The 26975-nt window shown below is 31.8% G+C and overlaps 1 protein-coding gene across 1 annotated transcript; it reads left to right on the top strand.

Moving 5' to 3' along the window:
* The first annotated feature begins 679 nt into the window (after positions 1-679).
* LOC127727995 (1-acyl-sn-glycerol-3-phosphate acyltransferase alpha-like) lies at positions 680-24981 on the top strand. Its single transcript, XM_052235148.1, has 6 exons — positions 680-918; positions 4685-4818; positions 6840-7015; positions 14422-14517; positions 18257-18329; positions 19307-24981. The coding sequence occupies exons 1-6, from the start codon at positions 728-730 to the stop codon at positions 19459-19461; spliced, it is 825 nt and encodes a 274-aa protein (XP_052091108.1). The 5' UTR covers positions 680-727; the 3' UTR covers positions 19462-24981.
* The last annotated feature ends 1994 nt before the right edge of the window (positions 24982-26975 follow it).

The following is a 26975-nucleotide window of genomic DNA, read 5'->3' as shown; positions in this document are numbered from 1 at the left end:
TGGAAAATTTCCTTGCATATTGAATCCGAAAACTATGATACAGTACATGGCCAAAAGTATTCGCCACTTGTAATTTTTCACTATATATTATATATAAAACTACGGGTTTTTTTTTTTTTTAATATTCGGATTTTAATCAACAAGTTGGTACCAATAGAAGGAGAATTGTCACAGGCTAATTTGTTTATTTGGTTATATTTTTGTTGTGGAGCTTTTTTCAATTTCTGATGATTAAAAAACTAGTATTTCTATATTTTGTCTATAAATTTGCTGTATATTTCAACCAAATTTTAAAAATTGTAAAAAATTATTATACATGTTCATATCAAGAGAAAACAAAACTAAATGATGACAAAACTATGATAAATATATATATATATATATATATATATATATATATATATATATATATATATTTTAAAAAAATGTGGTTTTATATGAAATATGTAACCTTCAACATTCTTAAAACATTAGGATAAAAAAGTTAGATAATGGTCCTTACCATAAAACTTCTGAAATCTGAGTATGAATTGTACGACTGACTGCATTAGTTTTAATATGTTAAAAAGTATTAATGGTTATTTAAGGTCATTTGTTTTGTTGTTTTTTTTAAATATGTTTTGATACTTTCCGCAAAATGTCCGTCTCTGACACTGCTTTTACAATATTTGTACTTTGATCCTACTTCCGTTTTTGCGATGAACTTTAAAATTTTTGTGATTTTGAGATGTTGATTGGTTTAGACTGGTTGCAGTGGGCTGTCATAGCCTGTCTGTTGACTTTACCTATAATTTATGAGTTGAACAATACTTTTAAGTATTATGCCAAGTTTATCTTGTATTATATACTTGTTATGTTGGTTGGCACAGTCGTAATGGTCTACTCTTTGTTTCGTCCACGACGACCAGAAAATGCTCGGTATGTGCTTGCAGAGACATAGAATGTAGAATGCCATATTGTAAATTGGAGGCAGCTACCTGATGAGCTACCTTCAGATATTTTTCAGTAAACAGATATATAAATTTGTGTGAAATCGTACAGTCAAATAGGACTTTCGATGCTTGCATTTATCTGTACATTTACCATGTTAGACTTATGCTTACATGTTTGTTATTACAAATACATGACAACTCAGACCAAGGCAACACAGACCACTTTCGAAGACAACTTTTACCGGAGTGAAAGACAACTGGAACATTTATGAAGGAATACAGAAAAGATTAAAAACTACTAGGACCACTTATTCATCGCATGTACATGTACAACATGTGGAGATATTTATTGTTTATTTTTTTTTTAATATATCTATTCAATTATTTCATGTGACAGAAGGTTCGAATAAATGTAAAAAAAAAGCAGAGCTAGATTTGTAAAATTCATCAACAGGGATATCTAAATTATTTCTTTTCAAATAGATAAATATTGTTGTTTTTAACATATCATAAAAAAGTGAGTGGTCGGATTTCAAGATATAATGTCAATCAAGTTGTTTTACAAGACTTTATGTCAGTGGTTAAGGAAAAAAATTAACTGAAAAGCAAAACTGCATGTGCCTCTATTTATTTTTGCAAATAAAATGAAATGAATAGTTTTTCCTGCCTGCTGATCCTTTAATATTTTCTTGTATTAAGGGAAGCCAACATTCAATTTTCAATGGCCTAAGTATGAGGGTATTTAAGGGTCTAAGTTGTCTTTTAATTGGTGGAGTTGTCTTGGTCTGAGCTGTCCTGATTCCGTTATTACGTCACAGTAAGAATCCATGATTGTTTAATGATGTCATTTAGTCTGATTGATCTAAGGCCAAACGTCATAACTCATTCATATAGTCTTAATACCTATTTTTATTTCAGTCAATCAGGTTAGGAATAGCCATTATTTGGAGGATTATACCTTTAAAGACGTATTTACAAGTGTATAAATGCAAATCTGATAACCATTACTAAAAATCACACATGTTTCAGCAAAATATTTCATCACAATTTTTAAAAATCTATGTCATGATTAAAATGTGACAGTTGCATGACATCAGACGGTTATTCTGAGACAGATCTAGTCATCATGGTCATTAGAAGACAAAATTTGAACAGATGAATACCAAAAAGTTTTTATACGCTTATTCAGCATAATCTACCTTTTGACATATATTGAGATACACCAATTGAGGTATAATGCAATTTTTATCACAAAAATTTTTTAAGTAATATTGGAGCATTTTGCATGTTTTGATAGAGAAACCCAAAAAACTTACATGACCTTCCCTTTGCCACTGATAAGTTCTGAGATTTTATCTCTTAAATGTTAATTTTTGTTCTGTTATCTCTAACTGTCTACTTCGACAAACAAAGCTTCACTGAAGTTTCGTACTGTCCACTTCAAAAAACAAAGCTTCAAGGAAGTTTCTTACTGTCCACTTCGACAAACAAAGCTTCAATGAAGTTTCTTACTGTCCACTTCGACAAACAAAGCTTCAATGAAGTTTCTTACTGTCCACTTCGACAAACAAAGCTTCAAAGAAGTTTCTTACTGTCCACTTCGACAAATAAAGCTTCAATGAAGTTTCTTACTGTCCACTTCGACAAACAAAGCTTCAATGAAGTTTCTTACTGTCCACTTCGACAAACAAAGCTTCAGTGAAGTTTCTTACTGTCCACTTCGACAAACAAAGCTTCAATGAAGTTTCTTACTGTCCACTTCGACAAACAAAGCTTCAAAGAAGTTTCTTACTGTCCACTTGACAAACAAAGCTACTTGACAAACAAAGCTTCAATGGGATACTAATGTAGCCTTAAGGTCAAGGTACAGTAAATGGGCTATGTCACAGATTTTGGTAAAATTTTTGCAAACAACTTTTCCTCATTGAAATTTATTTGAAAATTGAAAAAATAATGCATTTAACTCTTATTTTTTTCTGAAATATTACTGAATGAAATTCTTTTGAAATTTGTGAAAATTGGTATATTTGTTTCCTATTCTGACATCGGACTCGGACTTCTCTTAAACTGAGTTTTACTGTGCGTACTGTTGTACGTTTGTTTTTTCTACATTGGCTAGAGGTATAGTGGGAGGGTTGAGATCTCAAAAAACATGTTTAACCCCGCCGGATTTTTGCGCCTGTCCCAAGTCAGGAGCCTCTGGCCTTTGTTAGTCTTGTATCATTTTAATTTTTAATTTTAGTTTCTTGTGTATAATTTGGAGTTTAGTATGACGTCCATTATCACTGAACTAGTATACATATTTGTTTAGGGGCCAGCTGAAGGACGCTTCCGGTGTGGGAGTTTCTCGCTGCATTGAAGACCCATTGGTGGCCTTCAGCTGTTGTCTGCTCTATGGTCAGGTTGTTGTCTCTTTGACACATTCCCCATTTCTATTCTCAATTTTATAGAAAGCTCATAAAATTGTTGAAAAACGTCCCTAATTTTGTCTTAAAATTATCAAATCTCCAATCCATAGATATTTTTTTTTCAAATAATATGTTGTTGAAACCTATACATTTGTAAAAGTTCTGATTCATCGATACTATAAAGGTTAATCCTTAAAAAAAATTGTAGAGCTAGATTTGTAAAATTCATCAACAGGTATATCTAATTTCTAAATTAATTCTTTTCAAATAGATAAATATTGTTGTTTTTAACATATCATAAAAAAGTGAGTGGTCGGAGTTCAAGATATAATGTCAAACAAGTTTTTTTACATAAATTTCCTGTCAGTGGTTTAAGAAATAAATTCACTGAAAAGCAAAACTTCATGTGCCTCTATTTATTTTTGGCAAATAATATGAAATGAATAGTTTTTCCTGCCTGCTGATCCTTTAATATTTTCTTGTATTAAGGGAAACCAACATTCAATTTTCAATGGCCTAAGTATGAGGGTGTTTAAGAGTCAAAGTTGCCTTAGAAACAAGTCCGAGTTCAATGTCTTACAAAGAGGTCTGAGTTGTTTTTTAATTGGTAGTGATGTCTTGGTATGAGCTGTCCTGGTTCCGTTATTAAGTCACAGTAAGAATCCATTGTTTAATGATGTCATTTAGGCTGATTGATCTAAGGCCAACCGGCATAACTCATTCATATAGTCTTTATTACCTATTTTTATTTCAGTCACTCATGTTAGGAATAGCCATTTTTTGGAGGATTATAACTTTATAGACGTATTTACACATGTATAAATGAAAAAGTCTGTTATTTTGATAAATTTCCCAATTCGATTGAACATTTCAAATCATTTTCTTAGGATACCCATTTTAAAACATGTGAATTCATCCCTGCAGCATACATGTATCTATTTATGTATATTTATCTAAATATAAATGTTTGTTGTTTTTTCTATTTTGTTTGCATCCAAAACTCAAGGATAACTTGACCAAGATCAATTCCATCAATATTTAAAAGCTGTTGCAACAGTCATGTAATACAAATGATTTAAAAGACTACATAATGTTGTTGCATTTAACAGGTTGACATTTAATCTTAGATACAATCTTGGGGAAATAACTTTGTCAAACCTTCATAGAAGTTTACGAAACTTGAATAGAAGTTTCTTCATGATCAAGAAAAAGCATTTTTATACATGTAATACCAGGGGTATATGTAATATGAGACATGTCTATTTATATCGTTCAATAACTGACTGAGATTTACCTGTCATTTAACTCTCACATTTGTTAAGACTATTATTTTATTTTTAACAGGTTGGCCAACTGGTTAGTCAATCATATGAGATGTTTGTTTGGTTTGTCTATAGAAGTTAGAGGAAGAGAAAATCTCGAATATGATGAAGCTTATATTATTGTCTGTAATCATCAAAGCTCCTTAGATCTGTTTGGTAAGTCGGTACAAAGTAAATGAGGGACTGCAGGGTTCTCTTTAAGGCACTTACATGGGATTTGGATGCATCATTATCTGTCTGGATGCACTATTTCAGGAACCTGTGCATCCACGGGACGTGTCCTTGTAACAAAAGCTTAGTCCTGTCACCATGATCTTATCTTTTCACTGATAAAAAGTATTTTTGTGAATATCTTTACCAAAAATTTACTTCTGTTTTCATTAATTGCATACAATAACAGTAAAATCCGAAAGAAACGAAAGTGAATGATGTAATTGATCTTTTGTAAATGTCTTATGCTAATGATAAAAAAACCTGAGGAAATCAAAATTTATTTACCTTTTTTAGCTCACCTGGACCAAAGGGCCATATGAGCTTTTCTCATCACTTGGTGTCCGTCGTCTGTTGTCGTCCGTTAACTTTTACAAAAATTTTCTCCTCTAAAACTACTGGACCAAATTTAACCAAACTTGGCAACAATCTTCATTGGGGTATCTAGTTTAAAAATTATTTCCGATGACCCTGCCTGCCAACCAAGATGGCCTACATGGCTAAAAATAGAAAATGGTAGTAAAATTCAAGTTTTGGCTATTATTTTGAAAACCGTTATAAATAGAGAAAATCTGACAGGCCAAAATGTTCAGATTGTTGAGCTGTACTAATTGTTTGTTGACGTCAAAACTGTTGGGCAACTTCCTACAGGAGTTGTTGCCCTTAAATGACAAATTTTACCATTGTTTTCCATTTTTGCCCTTTATCTTGAAAACTATAATAGATAGAGAGAAACTTTAAGTTGCAAAAATTATCAGCAAGATGAGATCTACAAAAAATTATCAGCAAAATCCACAAAAAAGTCAAATTTTGCCGATATAGTTAGTAGACTGTCACTCTTCATAGGAGTGATTGCCCTTAAATGAGGATTTTTTTACCCTCTTTGTGTTTTGAGCAAAAACTAAAGAAGATAGAGAGAAACTAAACAGACAAAATGATCAGCAATACAAGATCAACAAAAAAGAACTTTTTGTCATGAATTCATTTCTTGTCTTCAATGTTGGAGAGAGTCCATTGTTGATTATGCACATAGACCTAGTTGAGCGACACAGGCTCTTTAGAGCCTCTAGTTTCAAAAGCACATGTTTTACTGGCAAATAGAGTTATCAAAAGAATCCAATTAATTATCAAAGATTGCAAACCCATGTATTTCAATTGATAATTACGTTATGTAATGCAGTGGTCATAGTGTAAACAACTGTAAGTTAATTAGGGGATTTTTTCTAATTTAATGCATTAGACAGAAGGAGAAAATGTTATTAACAAAATGAAACTTGAAATAAGATAATTAAATATGAAGTTAAAAAACAAATTGCGATATGTTTAATTTACACAAAACTCCAGTATTTGTACATTTCCTTTATAAAAATATAAAGGAGATGAGGTATGATTGCCAATGAGACAACTATCCACCAAGTTCAAATAAAGTGGATGTAAGCAATTATAGGCAACCGTATGAGCTTCAACAATGAGAAAAACCCATACTGTATAGTCGGCTATAAAAGGCCCCGACATGAAATATATGAAACAATTCAATTGAGAAAACTAACGACCTAATTTATTACAAAACAATTTACAAAAAACAAATATGACCGACAAGAACCAACAACAATTACTGACCTGACTTGGGACAGGCACATATAGAATGTGGTGTGATGTAACTTCATCAGATGACAAAACCAATACTAAAAAGCCTGGCTAAAATTCAATCTAGTCACAGACCCTCGATGTCTAGGATGTATTCTAGTAATATAAGATAGAGAGATGTGGTATGATGATTGCCAATGAGACAACAAATCATAAATGATGTGGATTTAAGCAACTTTAGGTCATTTGTATGGCTTTTAACAATGAGCAAAACACATACAATATAGTCAGCTACAAAAGGCAATGATATGAAAAAATGTGAAATGATGTAAATGAAAAATTACTATAACAGACATTTAAATATATTTTTATATTTTTAGCTATGATGGAGATTTGGCCTGAACGCTGTGTACCCTTCGCCAAAAAAGAGTTACTTTATTGTGGACCATTTGGACTGGCTCTTTACTTAGTTGGGACTGTTTTTATTGACCGTGGAAACAGAGAGAGAGCTGTTGATGCAGTACAAAAGACATCAGATGAAATTAAAAATAATAAAGTATGTACATGATGAAAAAGTTCATGACAATATCACAAATTATAGAAATGCCTGAGTATGTAACTTTAACACGTTTATGAGTGTAATAAAGGTAGTTGTTATATTTTATAGATTCACACAATATTTCTCAAGACAAACAAGCTTCATCCAACACATGCAGCCATCCGGGCTGAAATCAGAAGCTGATCAGAAATTTTTTGAAGCTTATTGTACATTTATTTCAATCTGATCTAATGTGATGTGTAAATTGGATGAAGTTCAAGATTTATTCCTTTGGTTTATGATAAAATGGTTATTCATCTCTCTCATTGAGTCATATTTCAAATGCATTAAGAACATTTGAAGAAGAGTTTGATATATTGAATTAAGATGGTTTCAGGTATCTAAAATTGTGATGTTTGATCAAGATTTTTACTGAAATATTCTCATTTAGATTAAGAATGCAATTAATATGCATACATTTTTATTTACATGAAGTCATTTATAATTTTTATCTCATGGTTATTTGTTTTACAAATACAGAATATATTTTTTATTTATTAAAATAAAAGAAGAACGCCCCTGCTCAAGCTTTGCAATTTTCCAAGTTAAAAAGGGACAACTCTAGAACGGTAAATGATTCCTAATTCGAACACTTACTGTGTGTTGTGGTTTTTAGCATTGTGTATGAGTTTCATAAAATTTGAATGAGCCAAACTTAAGTTAGAGTGAGGAAACAAAAAAGTTTCCAAGTTATAAAAGGGCATAACTCTAGAATGGTAAGTGACTCGCTACCCAAATTCGAATTTTGTCTGCAAGTTTGGTTCTTATATGGTGTATGGGTTCTTAACTTAAGTTAGAGTGCGGAATCAAAAATGGGACGGATGGAAAGACAGACTGAAAGACAGAGGGTCAAGGGTAACACTTAATGCCCCCATTGCATAAGGCAGGGGCATAAAAATATTGCATACGACAGGGGCATAAAAATAAAGATTTCAATTCAAAAGGTTTTCATGGTTCATTTATCAATTTTTAGTTATGCTGACTAGATGGTTTTTGTCGAGCCTGCGACTTTTGTCGCAGAAAGCTCGACATAGGGATAGCGATCCGGCGGCTACGGCGGCTACGGCGGCGGCGGCGGCGGCGTTAGCTAACTTCTTAAAAGCTTTATATTTTAGAAGATGGAAGACCTGGATGCTTCATACTTTGTATATGGATGCCTCATGTTACGAAGTTTCCGTCAGTCACATGTCCAATGTCCTTGACCTCATTTTCATGGTTCAGTGACTACTTGAAAAAAAAGTTCAGATTTTTTGTAATGTTAAATTCTCTCTTATTATAAGTAATAGGATAACTATATTTGGTATGTGCGTACCTTGCAAGGTCCTCATGCCCGTCAGACAGTTTTCACTTGACCTCGACCTCATTTCATGGATCAGTGAACAAGGTTAAGTTTTCGTGGTCAAGTCCATATCTCAGATACTATAAGCAATAGGTCTAGTATATTCGGTGTATGGAAGGACTGTAAGGTGTACATGTCCAACTGGCAGGTGTCATCTGACCTTGACCTCATTTTCATGGTTCAGTGGTTATAGTTAAGTTTTTGTGTTTTGGTCTGTTTTTCTTATACTGTATGCAATAGGTCTACTATATTTGGTGTATGGAATGATTGTAAGGTTTACATGTCTAGCTGGCAGGTGTCATCTTACCTTGACCTCATTTTCATGGTTCAGTGGTCAAAGTTAAGTTTTTGAGTTTTGGTCTTTTTTTCTAATACTATATATGCAATAGTTCAACTATATTTGGTGTATGGAAATATTTTATGATCTATATGTCAGTTACGCAGGTTTTATTTGACCTTGACCTCATTTTCAAGGTTCATTGCTCAGTGTTAAGTTTTTGTGTTTTCGTCTGTTTTTCTTAAACTATAAGCAATAGGTCAACTATTTTTGTTGTATGGAAGAATTGTTAGCTGTACATGCCTGCCTAGTATGGTTCATCTGACCTTGACCTCATTTTCATGGTTCATTGGTCAATATTTAGTTTACTTGGTTAATGTTAAGTTTATGTGACAGTTGTAATAAAGCTTTATATTTAGGACTATCAACATAATATCAATGATTAGTAAAGAAGGCGAGACATTTCAGCGTGTGCACTCTTGTTTCAATAAATATGAGTTTTAGGTCAACTATATTTGGTTCCATAGAATCATTTTAAGGTACACATGCCTTTCATACAAGGGTCACCTGACCTTGATCTGACTTTCATGGTTCATTGATCCACAATTGTTTATTTCAGAAATAGGTCAATTTTTCAATAACTTTAGTAATATGTCAAAAATATTTTGTCTACATGTCTAACTGAACGTGTTCACCTGATTTTGACATCATTTTAATGGTTCATTAATCTAAATTAGCTTTCATGATTACAAACTTACTTTTTATGAAAAGTTAATAAATGATAAATTAACAGATATAAAGGACAACTGTAAAATCGCTATTTGTAAAACAAAATATTACAGAAGAAAAATATTTAACTTGCTCAAATTTGAATTTAGAAAACTGATAACAAAATTTGGATTAGTGACCACAATTTATTAATAGAAAAAGGGGGATATCTTAAAATACCAAGAGAAGAAAGATTAGGCAAATACTGCCAAAAAATTGAAGATGAAATTTATTTCTTTTATATTGTGATTTTAACAGTGATATTATATAAGTTTATTTTGATTTTTTGATAATTGACAACACACAATTTATAGATTTAAATGATATAGATAAAATCCCATATATCCTCAACCCAAGACCACACATTAAGGTAATTAATTATATATATATATATATAGCTTGGTTCCTTTTTAAAACATTCTATAGAACTGAGGAAAGGGGACTCTTGAAATATTTACTTTCATAATGTATAAAAATGATCCTTTTGATATTGTTCGTTTTCATTTTGTTATGTTGTGTCACATGCTATGAAATTCAGTGAAATAACAATAAAGATTTGAATTGAATGAATTTTTATACGACCGCAAAAATTTTGCAGTCGTATATTGGTATGACGTTGGCGTCGTCGTCCGAAGACACATTGGTTTTCGCACTCTAACTTTAGTTTAAGTGAATGGATCTCTTTGAAATTTTACCATAAGGTTCAATACCACAAAAGGAAGGTGGGGATTGATTTTGGGGATTATGGTACCAACAGTTAAGGAATTAGGGGCCAAAAAGGGGCCAAAAATAAGCATTTTCTAGTTTCCAGACAATAACTGTGGAACGTTGTATGGATCTCTCTGAAATTATACTACAAGTTTCCATACCACAAAGGGATGGTTAGGATTTGCTTTGGTGGGTTATGGCTCAAACCGTTTAGGAATTAGGGGCAAAAAAGGGGGAAAAACATGGTTGTCCTGGTTAATGGACAAATACTTTAGTACAAAACATAATTTAAAGCAGTGTAAGGGAGATAAATCAAATACATCATTGAAATTATCTCCCTTACACTGCTTTTAAATTATGTATAAAGTAATGGTTAATGAACAAGTAAGATAATTTAAAACAGTGTAAGGGAGGTAATCCAAATACAACGTTTTGGTTACTTCCCTTACACTGCTTTTAAATTATGTTTAAAGAAATGCATATTTATAAAGGAAGACCAGTAAAAATATCTGCAAATGTTGCATCTGTTTTTTTTACAAAAAAATCCATATGAAAGATTTGACACTATATTTTTAATTCTATTATAAAATAGATTAAGTTAGCACTATGGTAAATTTAAATGGGTAATTATGGTTGCCAACTCCATTGGAAATTTGAATTGAGATTATGACCATATCTTGAGGGAAAGAATTTTTTGGGGGAAAAAAGGGGGGGGGGGGGGTAAAAAGAAATTGGGGGGGTCAATTTTTTTCTCATTTCAGATTTCAGAAATTAAAAAGAATTATTCTTCAAATATTTTTTTTTTTTCAAATTTCAAATATTGAAAGATTTCAAGAAGTAATCTTTAATTGCACAGTATGGCGCATTAGATTTGTAAAATCTTTGACCACATTTATTTATTTGTTATGCCGAATCTAACCGTGTATTTAGATTTTTAATTTTGGGTCTAGTTTTCAAATTGGTCTACATTAAGGTCCAAAGGGTCCAAAATTAAACTTTGTTTGATTTTAACAAAAATTGAATATATGGGGTTCTTTGATATGCTGAATCTAAACATGTATTTAGATTTTTGATTTTTGGCCCAGTTTTCAAGTTGGTCCAAATTGGGGTCCAAAATTAAACTTTGTTTGATTTCAACAAAAATTGAATATATGGGGTTCTTTGATATGCTGAATCTAACCATGTATTTAGATTTTTTATTTGTGGACCCCGCTATCAAATTGGTTCATATTGAGGTCAAAAGGGTCCAAAATTAATCTTTGTTTGATTTCATCAAAAATTGAATTATTGGGGTGCTTTGATATGCCAAATCTAACCTTGTATTTAGATTTTTAATTTTGGGTCCTGTTTTTTAAATTGGTCTACATTAAGGTCCAAAGGGTCCAAAATTAAACTTAGTTTGATTTTAACAAAAATTGAATTCTTAGGGTTCTTTGATATGCTGAATCTAAACATGTGTTTAGATTTTTGATTATGGGCCAAGTTTTCAAGCTGGTCCAAGTTGGGGTCCAAAATTAAACTTTGTTTGATTTCAACAAAAATTGAATATATGGGGTTCTTTGATATGCTGAATCTAAACATGTATTTAGATTTTAGATTTTTGGCCCAGTTTTCAAGTTGGTCGAAATTGGGGTCCAAAATTCAACTTTGTTTGATTTCAACAAAAATTGAATATATGGGGTTCTTTGATATGCTGAATCTAATCATGTATTTAGATTTTTTATTTGTGGGCCCGCTATCATATTGGTTCATATTGAGGTCAAAAGGGTCCAAAATTAAACTTTGTTTGATTTCATCAAAAATTGAATTATTGGGGTTCTTTGATATGCCAAATCTAACCGTGTTTTTAGATTTTTAATTTTGGGTCCTGTTTTTTATATTGGTCTACATTAAGGTCCAAAGGGTCCAAAATAAAACTTAGTTTGATTTTAACAAAAATTGAATTCTTAGGGTTCTTTGATATGCTGAGTCTAAACATGTGTTTAGATTTTTGATTATGGGCCTAGTTTTCAAGTTTAGGTCCAAAATTAAACTTTTTTTGATTTCAACAAAAATTGAATATATGGGGTTCTTTGATATGCTGAATCCTTCCATGTATTTAGATTTTTTATTTGTGGGCCCCGCTATCAAATTGGTTTATATATAGGTCAAAAGGGTCCAAAATTAAACTTTGTTTGATTTCATCAAAAATTGAATTATTGGGGATCTTTGATATTCCAAATCTAACTGTGTATTTAGATTTTTAATTTTGGGTCCCGTTTTTTAAATTGGTCTACATTAAGGTCCAAAGGGTCCAAAATTAAACTTAGTTTGATTTTAACAAAAATTGAATATATGGGGTTCTTTGATATGCTGAACCTAACCATGTATTTTGATTTTGGACATTGGACCATAATAGGTAAATTAAAAAAAATCAAGTTCTTAGACCACATTCTTTCTGTGTCAGAAACCTATGCTGTGTCAAATATTTAATCACAATCCAAATTCATAGCTGTATCAAGCTTGAATGTTGTGTCCATACTTGCCCCAACTGTTCAAGGTTCGACCTCTGCGGTCGTATCAAGCTGCGCCCAGCGAAGCATTTTATTAGTAATTGGTAAACTATATTTGGATCTATAGAATTAAAACCAGGGAAACTAATATCATAGAGATAAAAGTATGTACATGCAATATAATACATCACTGTCAGCTGTCCTTGTTTAGTGCATCAAATTTTTATGTCATACATAAAAAAATTTGCGGTCGTATATTGGTATGATGTTTGCGTCATCGTTGTAGTTGTCGTCGTCGTCGTCCTCCGAAGACACATTGGTTTTTGCACTCTAACTTTAGTTTAAGTGAATGGATCTCTATGAAATTTTACCAAAAGGTTCAATACCACAAAAGGAAGGTTGGGATTGATTTTGGGGGTTATGGTACCAACAGTTAAGGGATAAGGGGCCAAAAATAAGCATTTTTGTAACTTCCAGACATAACTTGTGTGTTAGTGTATGGATCTCTCTGACATTGTACCACAAGGTTCCATATCACACAGGGAATGCTGGGATTGATTTTGGGGGTAATTGCTTCAAAATATTAGGAATTAGGGGCCAAAAAAGGGGCAAAAAACAAGCATTTTTCTAGTTTCATGACAATAACTTGTGTGTAAGTGTATATGGATCTTTCTGAAATTGAACTACAAGGTTCTATATCACAAAGGGAAAGCTGGAATTTAGTTTGGGGGTAATTGCCCTAAAACGTTTAGGAAAAAGGGGCCAAAAAGGGGCCAAAAATAAGCATTTTTCTAGTTTCCAGACAATAACTTGTGTTCAAATTTATGGATCTCTCTGAAATTGTACAGCAAGGTACCATACCACAAAGGGAATGTTTGGATTGATTTTGGGGGTAATTGCCTCAAAATTTTAGGAATAAGGGGCCAAAAAAGGGGCAAAAAACAAGCATTTTTCTAGTTTCATGACAATAACTTGTGTGTAAGTCTATGGATCTTTCTGAAATTGTACTACAAGGTTCCATATCACATAGGGAAAGCTGGGATTGAGTTTGGGGGTGATGAATCATAAGGGGGATCAAAAAATTGGGGGGGGGGGGGGGTTTCTTTAAAATTTTCCATTTTAAATTGGTTATTTCTGATTTATATATAAAAACAAATAATAATGATATGGTTTGAAAAGGTAAATTAAAAATTCTTAAGTTCTTAGACCACATTCATTCTATGTCAGAAACCTGTGCTGTGTCAAATATTTAATCACAATCCAAATTCAGTGCTGTATCAAGCTTGAATGTTGTGTCCATACTTGCCCCAACTGTTCAGGGTTCGACCTCTGCGGTCGTATCAAGCTGCACCCAGCGGAGCATTTTATTTAATTATACATTTTTAATTGGTAGAAGTAACACAACAAATAAAATTTCCTGCTACTTCAACAAGAGCAAATGGCTAAACCTGAAATTAACCATCTTTAAAAGGACGAAGAGGATTGTTTTTCTTTACCCATGAATATTAATATTCAAATTTAAATGAATCCACAGTCAAATACAGCGAAACCTGTTTTAAGAGACCATTTAAGAGAGAGCAAAAAAGCTGTCTAATAAGACAGGTAGTCTTAATACAGGTTCAATCTATATGAAATGTACTACAGAGAGATTAAAATTAATGTTCTTAATTAATAAACAGATTTCTGCTTAATATGGTGGTCTCTTAAGCAGGTTTGACTGTATATTGTTTGTGTAGATAAAGAAAGTTTCATTAATTAATTTACTGAATTTGTTTTGTAGGTAAAAGTTTTTATATTCCCAGAAGGTACAAGAAATCATGAAGGAGCCATGCTTCCTTTTAAGAAAGGAGCTTTTCATTTATCTGTGAATGCACAGGTAAGAAATTTGTATGAATGAGAGGGAAAAAAGTAAGTACCGGTAAGAGCATGCTTTATGAAACAAACAAAAAGTTAGATATCCATTCAGACCACTAATACAATGAGGGACTTGGTCACCAAGTAGTCTCATTATTTCATCTGTAGTAATCACTAGCCTGTTCACTCTGAAGTTTGAGTTCGAACACTTCTCATGGCACAGTGCATTCAACTCTGATCATAATTGACAAGGATAACCAGCTTTCCTGCAGAACGTTGTTGGCTCTCTTGAGGATCCTCAACCAATAAAAACTGACCGCCATGATATAGCTAAGGATACTGAAAGTGGAGTTAATCACCAGAAAACAAACAAACACAACTACAACATTTTCTTATATTCATGTGCAACTATTGTTCTACTTTTAATTCCAATGTTTGATTTGATGAAAAAATTGTATCAAAATAAAATTTCTCAGGAACTATTCTCAACAACACAAATAATGCACCAGTTTTAACAATATAAAATTGTTTCATAATTTCTTGTTTCTGCTTAAAATTTGTAAAACTCTAGTATATTTTAAGTATTACCTTTTGATCAATCCATGAGTGAACAGTTTTTTTTAGTGTTGACAATTGGATACCTGAAAAAAGTCAAATTTCAAAAGTCTGATATCTGTCAATTTCAAATTGGTCATGAGAAAAAAATTGGATTAAGAAAAATAACATCAGTCAGTTACCTTGCTTTCAGGTGAAAAGTTACAGGCAACTTCAGTTTTTATACGACTGCAAAAAAATATTGTGGTCGTATATTGGTATGACGTTGGCGTCGTCGTCGTCATCCGGCCTCGTCGTCGTCGTCGTCCAGCGTCGTCGTCCGAAGACACATTGGTTTTCGCACTCTAACTTTAGTTTAAGTGAATGGATCTTTTTGAAATTTGACCATAAGGTTAAATACCACAAAAGGAAGGTTGGGATTGATTTTGGGGGTTATGGTACCAACAGTTAAGGAATTAGGGGCCAAAAATAAGCATTTTCTAGTTTCCAGACAATAACTGTGGAACGGTGTATGGATCTCTCTGAAATTATACTACAAGTTTCCATACCACCAAGGATGGTTAGGATTTGCTTTGGGGGGTTATGGCTCAAACCGTTTAGGAATTAGGGGCAAAAAAGTGGGAAAAACAAGGTTGTCCTGGTTAATGGACAAATACTTTAGTACAAAACATAATTTAAAGCAGTGTAAGGGAGATAAATCAAATACATCATTGAAATTATCTCCCTTACACTGCTTTTAAATTATGTATAAAGTAATGGTTAATGAACAATAAAGATAATTTAAAACAGTGTAAGGGAGGTAATCCAAATACAACGTTTTGGTTACTTCCCTTACACTGCTTTTAAATTATGTTTAAAGAAATGCATATTTATAAAGGAAGACCAGTAAAAATATCTGCAAATGTTGCATCTTTTTTTTTTACAAAAAAATCCTTATGAAAGATTTGACACTATATTTTTAATTCGATTATAAAATAGATTAAGTTAGCACTATGGTAAATTTAAATGGGTAATTATGGTTGCCAACTCCATTGGAAATTTGAATTGAGATTATGGCCATATCTTGAGGGAAAGAATTTTTTGGGGGAAAAAAAAGGGGGGGGGGATAAAAAGAATTTGTGGGGGGTCAATTTTTTTCTCATTTCAGATTTCAGAAATTAAAAAGAATTAATCTTCAAATATTATTTTTTTTTCAAATTTCAAATATTGAAAAATTTCAAGAAGTAATCTTTAATTGCACAGTATGGCGCATTAGATTTGTAAAATCTTTGATCACATTTATTTATTTGTTATGCCGAATCTAACAGTGTATTTAGATTTTTTAATTTTGGGTCCAGTTTTCAAATTGGTCTACATTAAGGTCCAAAGGGTCCAAAATTAAACTTTGTTTGATTTTAGCAAAAATTGAATATATGAGGTTCTTTGATATGCTGAATCTAAACGTGTATTTAGATTTTTGATTTTTGGCCCAGTTTTCAAGTTGGTCCAAATTGGGGTCCAAAATTAAACTTTGTTTGATTTCAACAAAAATTGAATATATGGGGTTCTTTGATATGCTGAATCTAACCATGTATTTAGATTTTTTATTTGTGGACCCTGTTATCATATTGAGGTCAAAAGGGTCCAAAATTTAACTTTGTTTGATTTCATCTAAAATTGAATTATTGGGGTTCTTTGATATTCCAAATCTAACCGTGTATTTAGATTTTTAATTTTGGGTCCTGTTTTTTAAATTGGTCTACATTAAGGTCCAAAGGGTCCAAAATTAAACTTAGTTTGATTTTAACAAAAATTGAATTCTTGGGGTTCTTTGATATGCTGAATCTAAACATGTGTTTAGATTTTTGATTATGGGCCCAGTTTTCAAGTTGGTCCAAGATAGGGTCCAGTATTTAAACTTTGTTTGATTTCAACAAAAAATGAATATATGGGGTTCTTTGATATGCTGAATCTAAACATGTATTTAGATTTTTGATTATGGGCCCAGTTTTCAAGTTGGTCCAAATTGGGGTCCAAAATTAAACTTTGTTTGATTTCAACAAAAATTGAATATATGAGGTTCTTTGATATGCTGAATCTAACCATGTATTTAGATTTTTTATTTGTGGACCCCGCTATCAAATTTGGATCATATTGAGGTCAAAAGGGTCCAAAATTAAACTTTGTTTGATTTCATCAAAAATTGAATTATTGGGGTTCTTTGATATGCCAAATCTAACCGTGTTTTTAGATTTTTAATTTGGGTCCCGTTTTTTATATTGGTCTTCATTGAGGTCCAAAGGGTCCAGAATTAAACTTAGTTTGATTTTAACAAAAATTGAATTCTTGGGGTTCTTTGATATGCTGAATCTAAACATGTGTTTAGATTTTTGATTATGGGCCCAGTTTTCAAGTTGGTCCAAGTTGGGGTCCAAAATTAAACTTTTTTTGATTTCAACAAAAATTGAATATATGGGGTTCTTTGATATGCTGAATCTAACCGTGAATTTAGATTTTTTATTTGTGGGCCCCGCTATCAAATTGGTTCATATTGAGGTCAAAAGGGTCCAAAATTAAACTTTGTTTGATTTCATCAAAAATTGAATTATTGGGGTTCTTTGATATTCCAAATCTAACCGTGTATTTAGATTTTTAATTTTAAGTCCCGTTTTTTAAATTGGTCTACATTAAGGTCCAAAGGGTCCAAAATTAAACTTAGTTTGATTTTAGCAAAAATTGAATTCTTGGGGTTCTTTGATATGCTGAATCTAAACATGTGTTTAGATTTTTGATTATGGGCCCAGTTTTCAAGTTTGTCCAAGTTGGGGTCCAAAATTAAACTTTGTTTGATTTCAACAAAAATTGAATATATGGGGTTCTTTGATATGCTGAATCTAACCATGTATTTTGATTTTGGACATTGGACCATAATAGGTAAATTAAAAAAAATCAAGTTCTTAGACCACATTCTTTCTGTGTCAGAAACCTATGCTGTGTCAAATATTTAATAACAATCCAAATTCAGAGCTGTATCAAGCTTGAATGTTGTGTCCATACTTGCCCCAACTGTTCAGGGTTCGACCTCTGCGGTCGTATCAAGCTGCGCCCCAGCGAAGCATTTTATTACATTTGGGAACAATTTTAATTTTTAGGTTGAAAATATGAGTTTTTTTTAGTAGTTACAACTGAAAATTTAGAATAATGAATTTGAAGTTTTTGTTCAATAGGTCCCTATAGTACCAGTAGTCATATCATCATATACAGATTTCTACAGCAAAAGAGAAAAGAAATTTGGAACAGGTTTGAAATTTGTCATATTATTATTTGTGAGAAAAAAATGCTTGTTTGATTTGAAAAGATCAAAGAAGAATAAATGTTTAAAAGCTTCTTCAAATACATGTACAAACAGACAAACAAAGGAGATAAAGCAATAGAAATCAAATGTAGTCCAGGCAGTAAAAGCAAGTCCATTAGCAGGGTTGCTGTATTCTTAATGTCTAGTGGCAAATATTTCATTCATATTCAGGGCCACAACAAATTAACAATAAATCCAATAGGTAAGTTTTGTTAAATTGGTTGACCAGGTTAAAGGGCTGGAAATTTGGAACCCCAAAGGAAGAAAGGATATGTTTGATAAGGGTAGAAGTTTTGCCCTGCAATTGGCTACCTGTGGACCTCTCAAGAAGTTGCGACAGTTTTTCTTTAGGGAGCAGAGAGCCAAACACACTATAGAAGCATTAGATTTAGGGTTCCCATTTTAACAAGATATGGCTGCATATTTATATATCTCACACAGCTAAAGGGGAGTCCTACCCATGTTGACTTTTACTGCAGGATGGGAGAAGTCCAGGTGACCACATTTTTATACTCTAGTCAACTTTTGGGTCTAAGTAAACAAACTGAAAAGAAGACCAAACTAAAATTATGTTACATCATTCCAACAGTTGTTGATAGGTCATCAACATTTGACAGCCCACAACAAACAGCAAGCTCTAGTCTAAATCAAATTCATTTGATCCCAGGTTCTAACTTAGGTGAGTCCATGTGTCCTGGACTCATGAATATCTCTCTAGACTCATCATTTTCAAAACTGGTGAATCCAAAGATGCATTAAAATTATAAAATGTGGTATCAACTGAGCACATATATCAGCATTTTATAACAAAAGTTGAAAAATAATCTAAATTTTTGGTCTCATTTACATATACATGTGATACCCCCACATCTCTTATTATTTATATGGACAAATTAGTTATCATGAAAATATATATTTGCAGGTAAATTCATTGTCACATGCCTGCCAAAGTTATCAACAAAAGGCCTAACAGATGAAGACGTCCCAAAACTCTCTGACTACATCAGGAAACAAATGTTAGACTGTTTTAATCAGACTTCATTAGAAACAACACAGTCAAAACTTGCCAATCATTAATTGTTATGGAAACAAATAAAAAATCCTGCATCGAAAGTATACTGTAACTTTTGAAAAGTGCTTAAATTTTTGTTATGTATGAACTTTTTTGTTATACAATGTCACAGGAGTGACGACCATATGGAGTTTACAATTAGGCAGTTAAGTTTTTCAAGCATTATACTTTATGGTGGAACTCTTATATTTATTGTTTTTTTTAAATTTACCCTAACACAGTTGTGGGGACTATTACAGTTTGCCTAGCATCTTCGTGCAATTTTTTAATTATTATATTAGGTTCATGAACCCAAATTTTGGAATGAGACAAACTATGTATTTGAAGATTATCTATGATTTTTGTCCTTTTTTTCAAAGCAATGGCTCATATTTATGATATTACTTTAGGGTAATTTTCTTTGCCATTTTTGTATTCCTTTAAGGTTTATAAATGATAGATTAATTTCTTTGAGTTTTATTTTTGCATTGTATAGAATTAATCCAAGCTGAACTGAAAACTGGGTGCGCAGATAATGGGAGATTAACTTAGAACAGTGTGATGCTAATTTATAAAGATAGCAAATAGAAAAGTCAGTACATTGTATTACCAAATGTATTGTTTTCTTTAAAGCATGCTTCCTCGCTGCATTGGAGACCCATTGGTGGCCTTCGGCTGTTGTCTGCTCTATGGTCGAGTTGTTGTCTCTCTGACACATTCCCCATTTCCATTCTCAATTTTATTCAATATACATTTGGCATTTACAGTCATATTTTATTTTGAAATGCTTTCACTAGCTGTTTTCATTGCCTGAAAAATTAAATTTGATTCAATTTTATTGTTAAATTGTATGAATGCAAAATGTTTAAAGTGAAGTTAAATTCTTTCAATTGTAGAGGTTAAAGTTTTTCGTCTGTAAAAAAATATTAACTGAAGCAAAAATTTCTATTTCAGCCGTCTTTGCAATTCATCTTTATAATTTTGAGGTAGTACTTAAAAATCAAGGCTGGTGCTAAAAACTTCATCAAACATTGGAGGGGGAAATCTAGGGTGATGTTTTGATGAGAAATATAAGGGTGGAAGACCTCCACTGTTGAATGTATATCATAGTGATCCCTGCATTAAGGTCTTGAAAAGATTTTTTTTTTAATGTGTTAAATGCTTTTATATATACAGAAAGACTTTTTTTTGTTAGCTTATAGTGTTAAACCTATATAAACTGTTATTTGTTTTAAATTCATACATACATGTTTTTGTTATCTCTACAGTTACTTCTTTGTGCGAAACCTCTTACTTTTCAATTGCAACCCCTTAAATTTGTTCATACAGTTTTAGAGGTATATAAAAAATTATAGGTGTTGAAATATGAATCGCTGTGGTAAACCTTAGGTAATCTTTACATTCCAGGTGCTCGCGTTGACCATAGCAAAAACATTTTAAACGGTTTACTGTTCCTTGATATCTCATGTCATTTTTAAATCTAGAGGTACTGTGAACAAAATTTACAAAACTATGCCCCCACCCCTTTTTCAAAGTCCATAATTTGCTATGGGAAACTCCAAAAAAAATTTGAAAAAATAAAAATGCACGATGGCAATATTTTGTCAAAATTTTGATAAAGTTTTATAAAAATTCTTATTAGGGATTTTGGAAAAGAAGGGTATACAAATGCTAAATTTTAGTGTGTGGATATGACAAGTCCATGTCATGCCAAAGTAAATCCTCATGCATTGACCCAGGGTTTGATGTTAAGGAGGGGGTCACCCCATCTGAATCCATGCCTGACCCTTAAATGACTGGAGAGAAATGAAGTAAGAGGCGCAAAAGCAATTGAGTAAGATTCTGTGAAAGTTTCACAAAATTCTGTCAAGCAGTTTAGTTGGACAGAACATCAAACAAACAGACACCCTATCAATATAGACCACCTTATTCCAAAAGATAAGGATATAATAAAGAATGTTTATTTTTCTCATAAAACTTATATGATTGAAAATATTTGCATAATGACATACATGTATGTCTGAAATTTGTGTAACATATATCTTTACATGTTAAAACATATTGGTGCTCAAATATTGACTGTATTTCATTGGTGTCAACTTTTCAAACCCTTCAAACTTAGACATCTCCCTCTGAAGAAATTTTCAAAAGAGCCATTTGCCGTTGAATTGCTCTACATAGTTGATTTTATTACCATCAGCATTAGAGTAAAATCCATTTATTCATGAATCAATAAGCTAAAACAACCTGTCAGGTAACTAAAAATGCCATGACAAAAAATGACAATAATTTGTTTAAAAATGACAATAATTTGTTTAATTTGTAAAAAGTTTAACCAGAAAAAAATGAACTTATTAAATTATACAGGTATGTGTGTGAGAAATACAGAGAAGTGGAAATTTTTTTCTTAAAAGTAGGGGCTTTTATCTATCTGTCAGAAGACTTGCATTCAGAAGGAGAGTGTTGTGAGGTTCCAGCTGATATCTTGGTCGTTGAGACCATTTGCATAATATTAAATATTTTCATAATTGATAGTTCCATGAAATACAAAATAAAATTAGTAATGCAAAGAAGAAGGTATGGTCTTATTTTTCAATAAATCTTCTTCTGAACCTGTCAATTCAGAAATATTTGCAATGTTTTATTAACACATTGAATAAATACATTTTAGACGACTTTTGATGACAATCTGCATGAATTAATTCACAATTTATTTTCAGAATTCATATAATTTTTTAGATATAAATATATGTTGTGAACTAGGAAAAATTGTGTCATTAATATATTTTGAAAACAAAACTTAAAATACCAGTAGACTATTAATTTCGACAACATGTTTTCTTTTTTCAGACAAGAAGTTCTAATAATGTTGCTTGTTGCCACAGATCTTTTACCACATACTTTTGTAGTGTCAACTGTTTAATGGCAAATTTTAGTGCCTTATATAGACTTGAATGTCATTTTTGTAGATAGAATTTTTACAGCATTTTGTATTTTTTGTCATACACATGAAACAGATAACCAGAATCAATGTTAAAATCAATCAATATTGCTCAAGTGATTATAAGATATTGAAAACCAGCTAATTTTTGCTAGCAAGTTATTTACATGTCTTTCAAAAGTTGAAAATAATGCAAATATAAATTGTTGTGAATTCTTCATGTAAGTATATCAATTACATTTAAAGAATGGTAGAATTATAACACACAAAGTTGGCTGGAAAGGGCTAAAAGCTAAAACGTATCCACAAAAATAAGATGGTTTATATCAGTTCTTTTCTGTCCTGTTCTGTACAGGTATGTACCTCCATTTTCTTCGGAGCACTCCACTTATCCGATGAGCAATTATTATTTACTTATCGAAAAAAATATCAGTTCTTTTCATTGACATGCAGTAGTTGTTGCACTAGGATATGCATTATTGTAATTATTTATGCAATCTACATGTATATAGTGTAAAAAAAATACACAGAAGTTTGATTTTTTATCAAATTTATTTTATTTCACTGTTCAATTTTGGATATTTTTAGGTAAACCTTCAGATAGAATCATGTTGATAGAAGAGATACAATATGTTTGATCCATATTATTTCCATTACCAGAAGTATTCTTTTACTATAATCTGATTTCTCACGTCATATAAACGTTTTATGGGCTAACTGGATCCCGGCATCTTTGAACTGATAAAGTAATTGTGACTGCTTGACATTTTTCAAATACACGTCTTTATTCTTATGTAAATAATTCAACCCAACCAGTAAAAGAAATATATTGATATTGTCATTTTAAAAACAGTTATCAAAGCAGTCATAAGGAAATTATCCCCATCAGAATATCCATCCCTTAGCTCAACGTACTGACGTAGATTTTATGCCCAACAACTGCACAAATGATGTCAAATAAGGTCACCTAAAACCAAACACTATGACGGAAAGATAACGATTGAAATCAAGCGTATTATTCTAACCCAATTTTCTTCCTTGGAAAAATTCAGAAGTTACAGCTTTCTGTTTGGTCATGATAATTTTAGTCTCTTATAATTTAATTTTGGATGTAACACGTCTTCTGATTGGCTGAAAGTGTTTTGTCTATCAGCTCATAGACATAATTTTGTCATGTGACCGTGACGTCACCGACGTTTTTTTCAAAATCTACTCCTTAAAAATGGAATTTAGAATTAAATAATAAGGAATGACTAATATTTTTTCTGCCTATTCGAAATAACCTAAAAAATGTGGTGCACACTTTTAAATAACCCGCTACGCGGGTTATTCAGAGTGCACCACATTTTTAATGTTATTTCGTCATAGACAGAAAAAATATTACAGTCATTCCTTAATTAAAATACACATATTATTTATATTCTTCTTTTAGAAACTGTTGATCCATACCTTTTAAAATTGTCAGCAAGATTTGTCCTCTACTTCTATCCTATATTTATATTGAATATAGAATGAAATTTCATTTTATAATGTTTATATATTATCTCGATCCTGGAACAAACTATGTCTCACTCTACTGCAATACATTTGAATTTGCTTAAATTTTCAAAGTTTATTAACTCCCTTTGATCTGCCTTAAATAGGCCAAGTATTATTCAATCATACTCATGTTTTAAATGTTTTCTTTTACTTTTTTCCTAGTAAGCTAAGGGTGAAGGGGTTTTATCTTTCTTTTATTTTCTATTTTTAGTTGTGCTACTGTTATTAAACAATAGTGCTAAATTGGTGCTCATTTTATAACATGTGACAATTCTGATAATGATCACGAGCAGATCCAGGGTTAAAGGAAATGGGGGGCATTTTTTTTTATCAAAGGGGATAATTATGTATGCCAACTTCGCCCCTACTGGAATCCGCCACTGATGATGTTTAAGTTACATTGTAATGTTTGATTAGAATCCATAACTAATTGTTGTCGCAGCAATAGAAAATACTTTTGAATAAGGAGGGCAAGCAATTTATTTAGTGAAGAAGGAAGGTGCAATTGAAATGTGATATACCAAGTATTAGGAAACTTTTAATTCATAGTTTAAATAACAAATATTGAAAAAAAAGGCTACAAAATAAGTCTTGCCCTCTGTGCTCCCTTAACTTTAAGAGTTGAAGAGGGGGAAAGTTTTATTCTAAATGGTGTTTACAGATAAACATTAATTATTTTGAAAACCAAAGCAAATTACAAAATGGAAACTTACGCAAAAAAAATTGTTTCCTATTAATGTTTTTATTATGGACAGGTTGATGGGTCAGGATAGTTTTTCTAAAAAAAAGCTTTATTCAAACTTATATTGGAAGATATTTCGATTTTATTTAAGCTTATCAAACATTTGGAGAGTGAACACATAATTTTAATTTAGCTTATGATGATTTTTTTGATTTAACAAATTTGTCAGCTGTCAACTTTATTGCGTAGGTGAAGAAATTCTCATCTACAAGCAAATGTTTAGGTGCTAGAATTCATGTGCAAATGTGTGTGCTGCTATTGAAAATTGTGCAATGTAAAAGATAGCATTGCTATATTGTGAAAAATAAAAAAATTTAAACAGAATGCAATATACATGTATTTATTTACTGGCTAAATACTTCTGAAAATAAGAATGTCCAAAGGAGCTAGTTCTATCAAACAAAGATTTTCGTATTAAGAAATAAGGTAGATGTGATTTGTAAAGGTATGGTAGTTGGTCAAGTTTATAAGAAAGTTATTGCCCTTGATTGAACTTAAAAATATTTAGCACAAAAACATGTTAATTATTTTTTATCTTCAAGTCATCACTAAAGATATTCTTGAGATGGATAGAATCTTATTTATGATGGAGGTTTTTTTCCCCCGAAACAAAGTAAAATGCATACACACTCAAAAATCAATTTAAAGAATATGTATACACTGTAGGTTATTATAAATATTTTCAATAGAAATGGGGTTCAAAATGTAACAATTTTATACAGTTTTATTTAGAAGGAGGCAAATCACTTTTATGCAAATTAAAGAAGAAATTGAACTTAACTGTAAAAATTTATGACTTTTTTGAAGACATTATTTGGACCATTTTCTTTCATGGAATAAAAAAATATGCATGGTTGTTAAATGACTTTGTTACAAAAAAGTGTTGGAGCAGTTTATGATTTGTAACAATATCTAGTCAAATTATCTCTCCCTGAATTGAAAACATTTGTGCAAAAGCTCTCTCTCCTGGCAAGATCAGTTTTGTTGGTGAATGAATAAATCATTAAATCATTAAACACATAGCTATCTATGTGCTGCTTTTTATCTAGACAATAAGAGCAAAGTCTGATGAGAGTTAGAATAATGTTTGTTTCAGTAAGTTGGCATTTCTTCCTGCAGACTGTTACCTGGTAACTAGCACATTTAAAATTCAGGTCGGTATGTTAATCCAAGTACACAGTAGAGTTTTTATTCATGTCACATTAACAAGTTTTTGTCATAAATAGTCATCTGTATTGGGACACATTCAATTGAAATGAATGGATTTGGTGTATCAATACATGTACTTGGCACGAAATCTCTACAGGCACATGAAAAAGCCAAAAGCAAAGGAACAACTGTTATTGCTCAAATTCACAGTGTGGTCTTCAACATTGAGCAAAAACTTGCACTGTTTAAATAAAGCCCCTAGTACTGGTTTGAGTGGAATTGTTTGCTAGCCTAGGTGTCGATCACACTTCATCTTTTCATTGAAGACCACAACTGTTCATATGATTGTGTGTTATTACTTAAATATTGTAAATATTTAACCCCGGAAATAAACATGAAAATCATGAAACTCTTAATATAAATCCTTTTGGTAATTTATACATGGGGAATAATAACACAGGCTCCACGGTTCCTTTACTGACGGAGCAGGGAGCCCTATCAGAAGAGCCTGTAACCCTCCAACAGTGCTCAAAGGAATCCGAACTACAATGCTGAGCCTGTGCAACACAATGCTGAGCCTGTAGCCCAAAAAAAAAAACTAGTAATAGAGCCCAAACACTAGAGTATGTGTTATCCCCTTAAATTACATGATAGTCCAAAAAAAGAGTTGTATGGTATCCAATAAAATTACATGATAGTCCAAAAAAAAAAGAGTTATATGGTATCCCCTAAAATTACATGATAGTCCAAAAAAAGAGTTACAAAAAACATATGGCAATCAAAAACCACGAGTGGAAGAAAAACAGACAACATGGATAAATAAAAGATGAAAAGACAAAACAAACAGTCCAGTGCTGATGTGTTCTGAAAGGGACAGCAACAGCAGTTCCTTCATTATTGACACCAGTCCTGTTACTCCTGAAGGTAGTGTATTGTAAGTTGTTTGTATTAGTTTGAGTATAACAGCATCAATTGCAAACAAAATTGGGCAATGTTCGTCGCCAGGCAATGATTCTGTGTGCATGCAGTTCAAAATTCTTATCCAGTAACAAATGAGACGTGATAGATAGGTGTCTCTTATAACGAGTATCATGGCCAGGATCATTGTTCAACAATTATATATTTTGATTGAGCTTGCTTTTAACAAATTGCTTCTTGTACAGCATTCA

The sequence above is a fragment of the Mytilus californianus genome, unplaced genomic scaffold (assembly GCF_021869535.1).
Source record: "Mytilus californianus isolate M0D057914Y unplaced genomic scaffold, xbMytCali1.0.p SCAF_2, whole genome shotgun sequence".
NCBI lineage: Eukaryota > Metazoa > Mollusca > Bivalvia > Mytilida > Mytilidae > Mytilus > Mytilus californianus.
This window is presented reverse-complemented; position numbering and strand designations above follow the sequence as displayed.

What these genes read in the sequence shown, in the direction of transcription:
- LOC127727995 (XM_052235148.1), top strand. Translation starts at nt 728, where the DNA reads ATGTTGATTGGTTTAGACTGGTTGCAGTGGGCTGTCATAGCCTGTCTG. An exon ending in ATGAAATTAAAAATAATAAA is followed by an intron (nt 7,016 to 14,421) that starts GTATGTACATGA and finishes TTTGTTTTGTAG; the next exon opens with GTAAAAGTTTTTATATTCCC. An exon ending in AGAAAAGAAATTTGGAACAG is followed by an intron (nt 18,330 to 19,306) that starts GTTTGAAATTTG and finishes ATATATTTGCAG; the next exon opens with GTAAATTCATTGTCACATGC.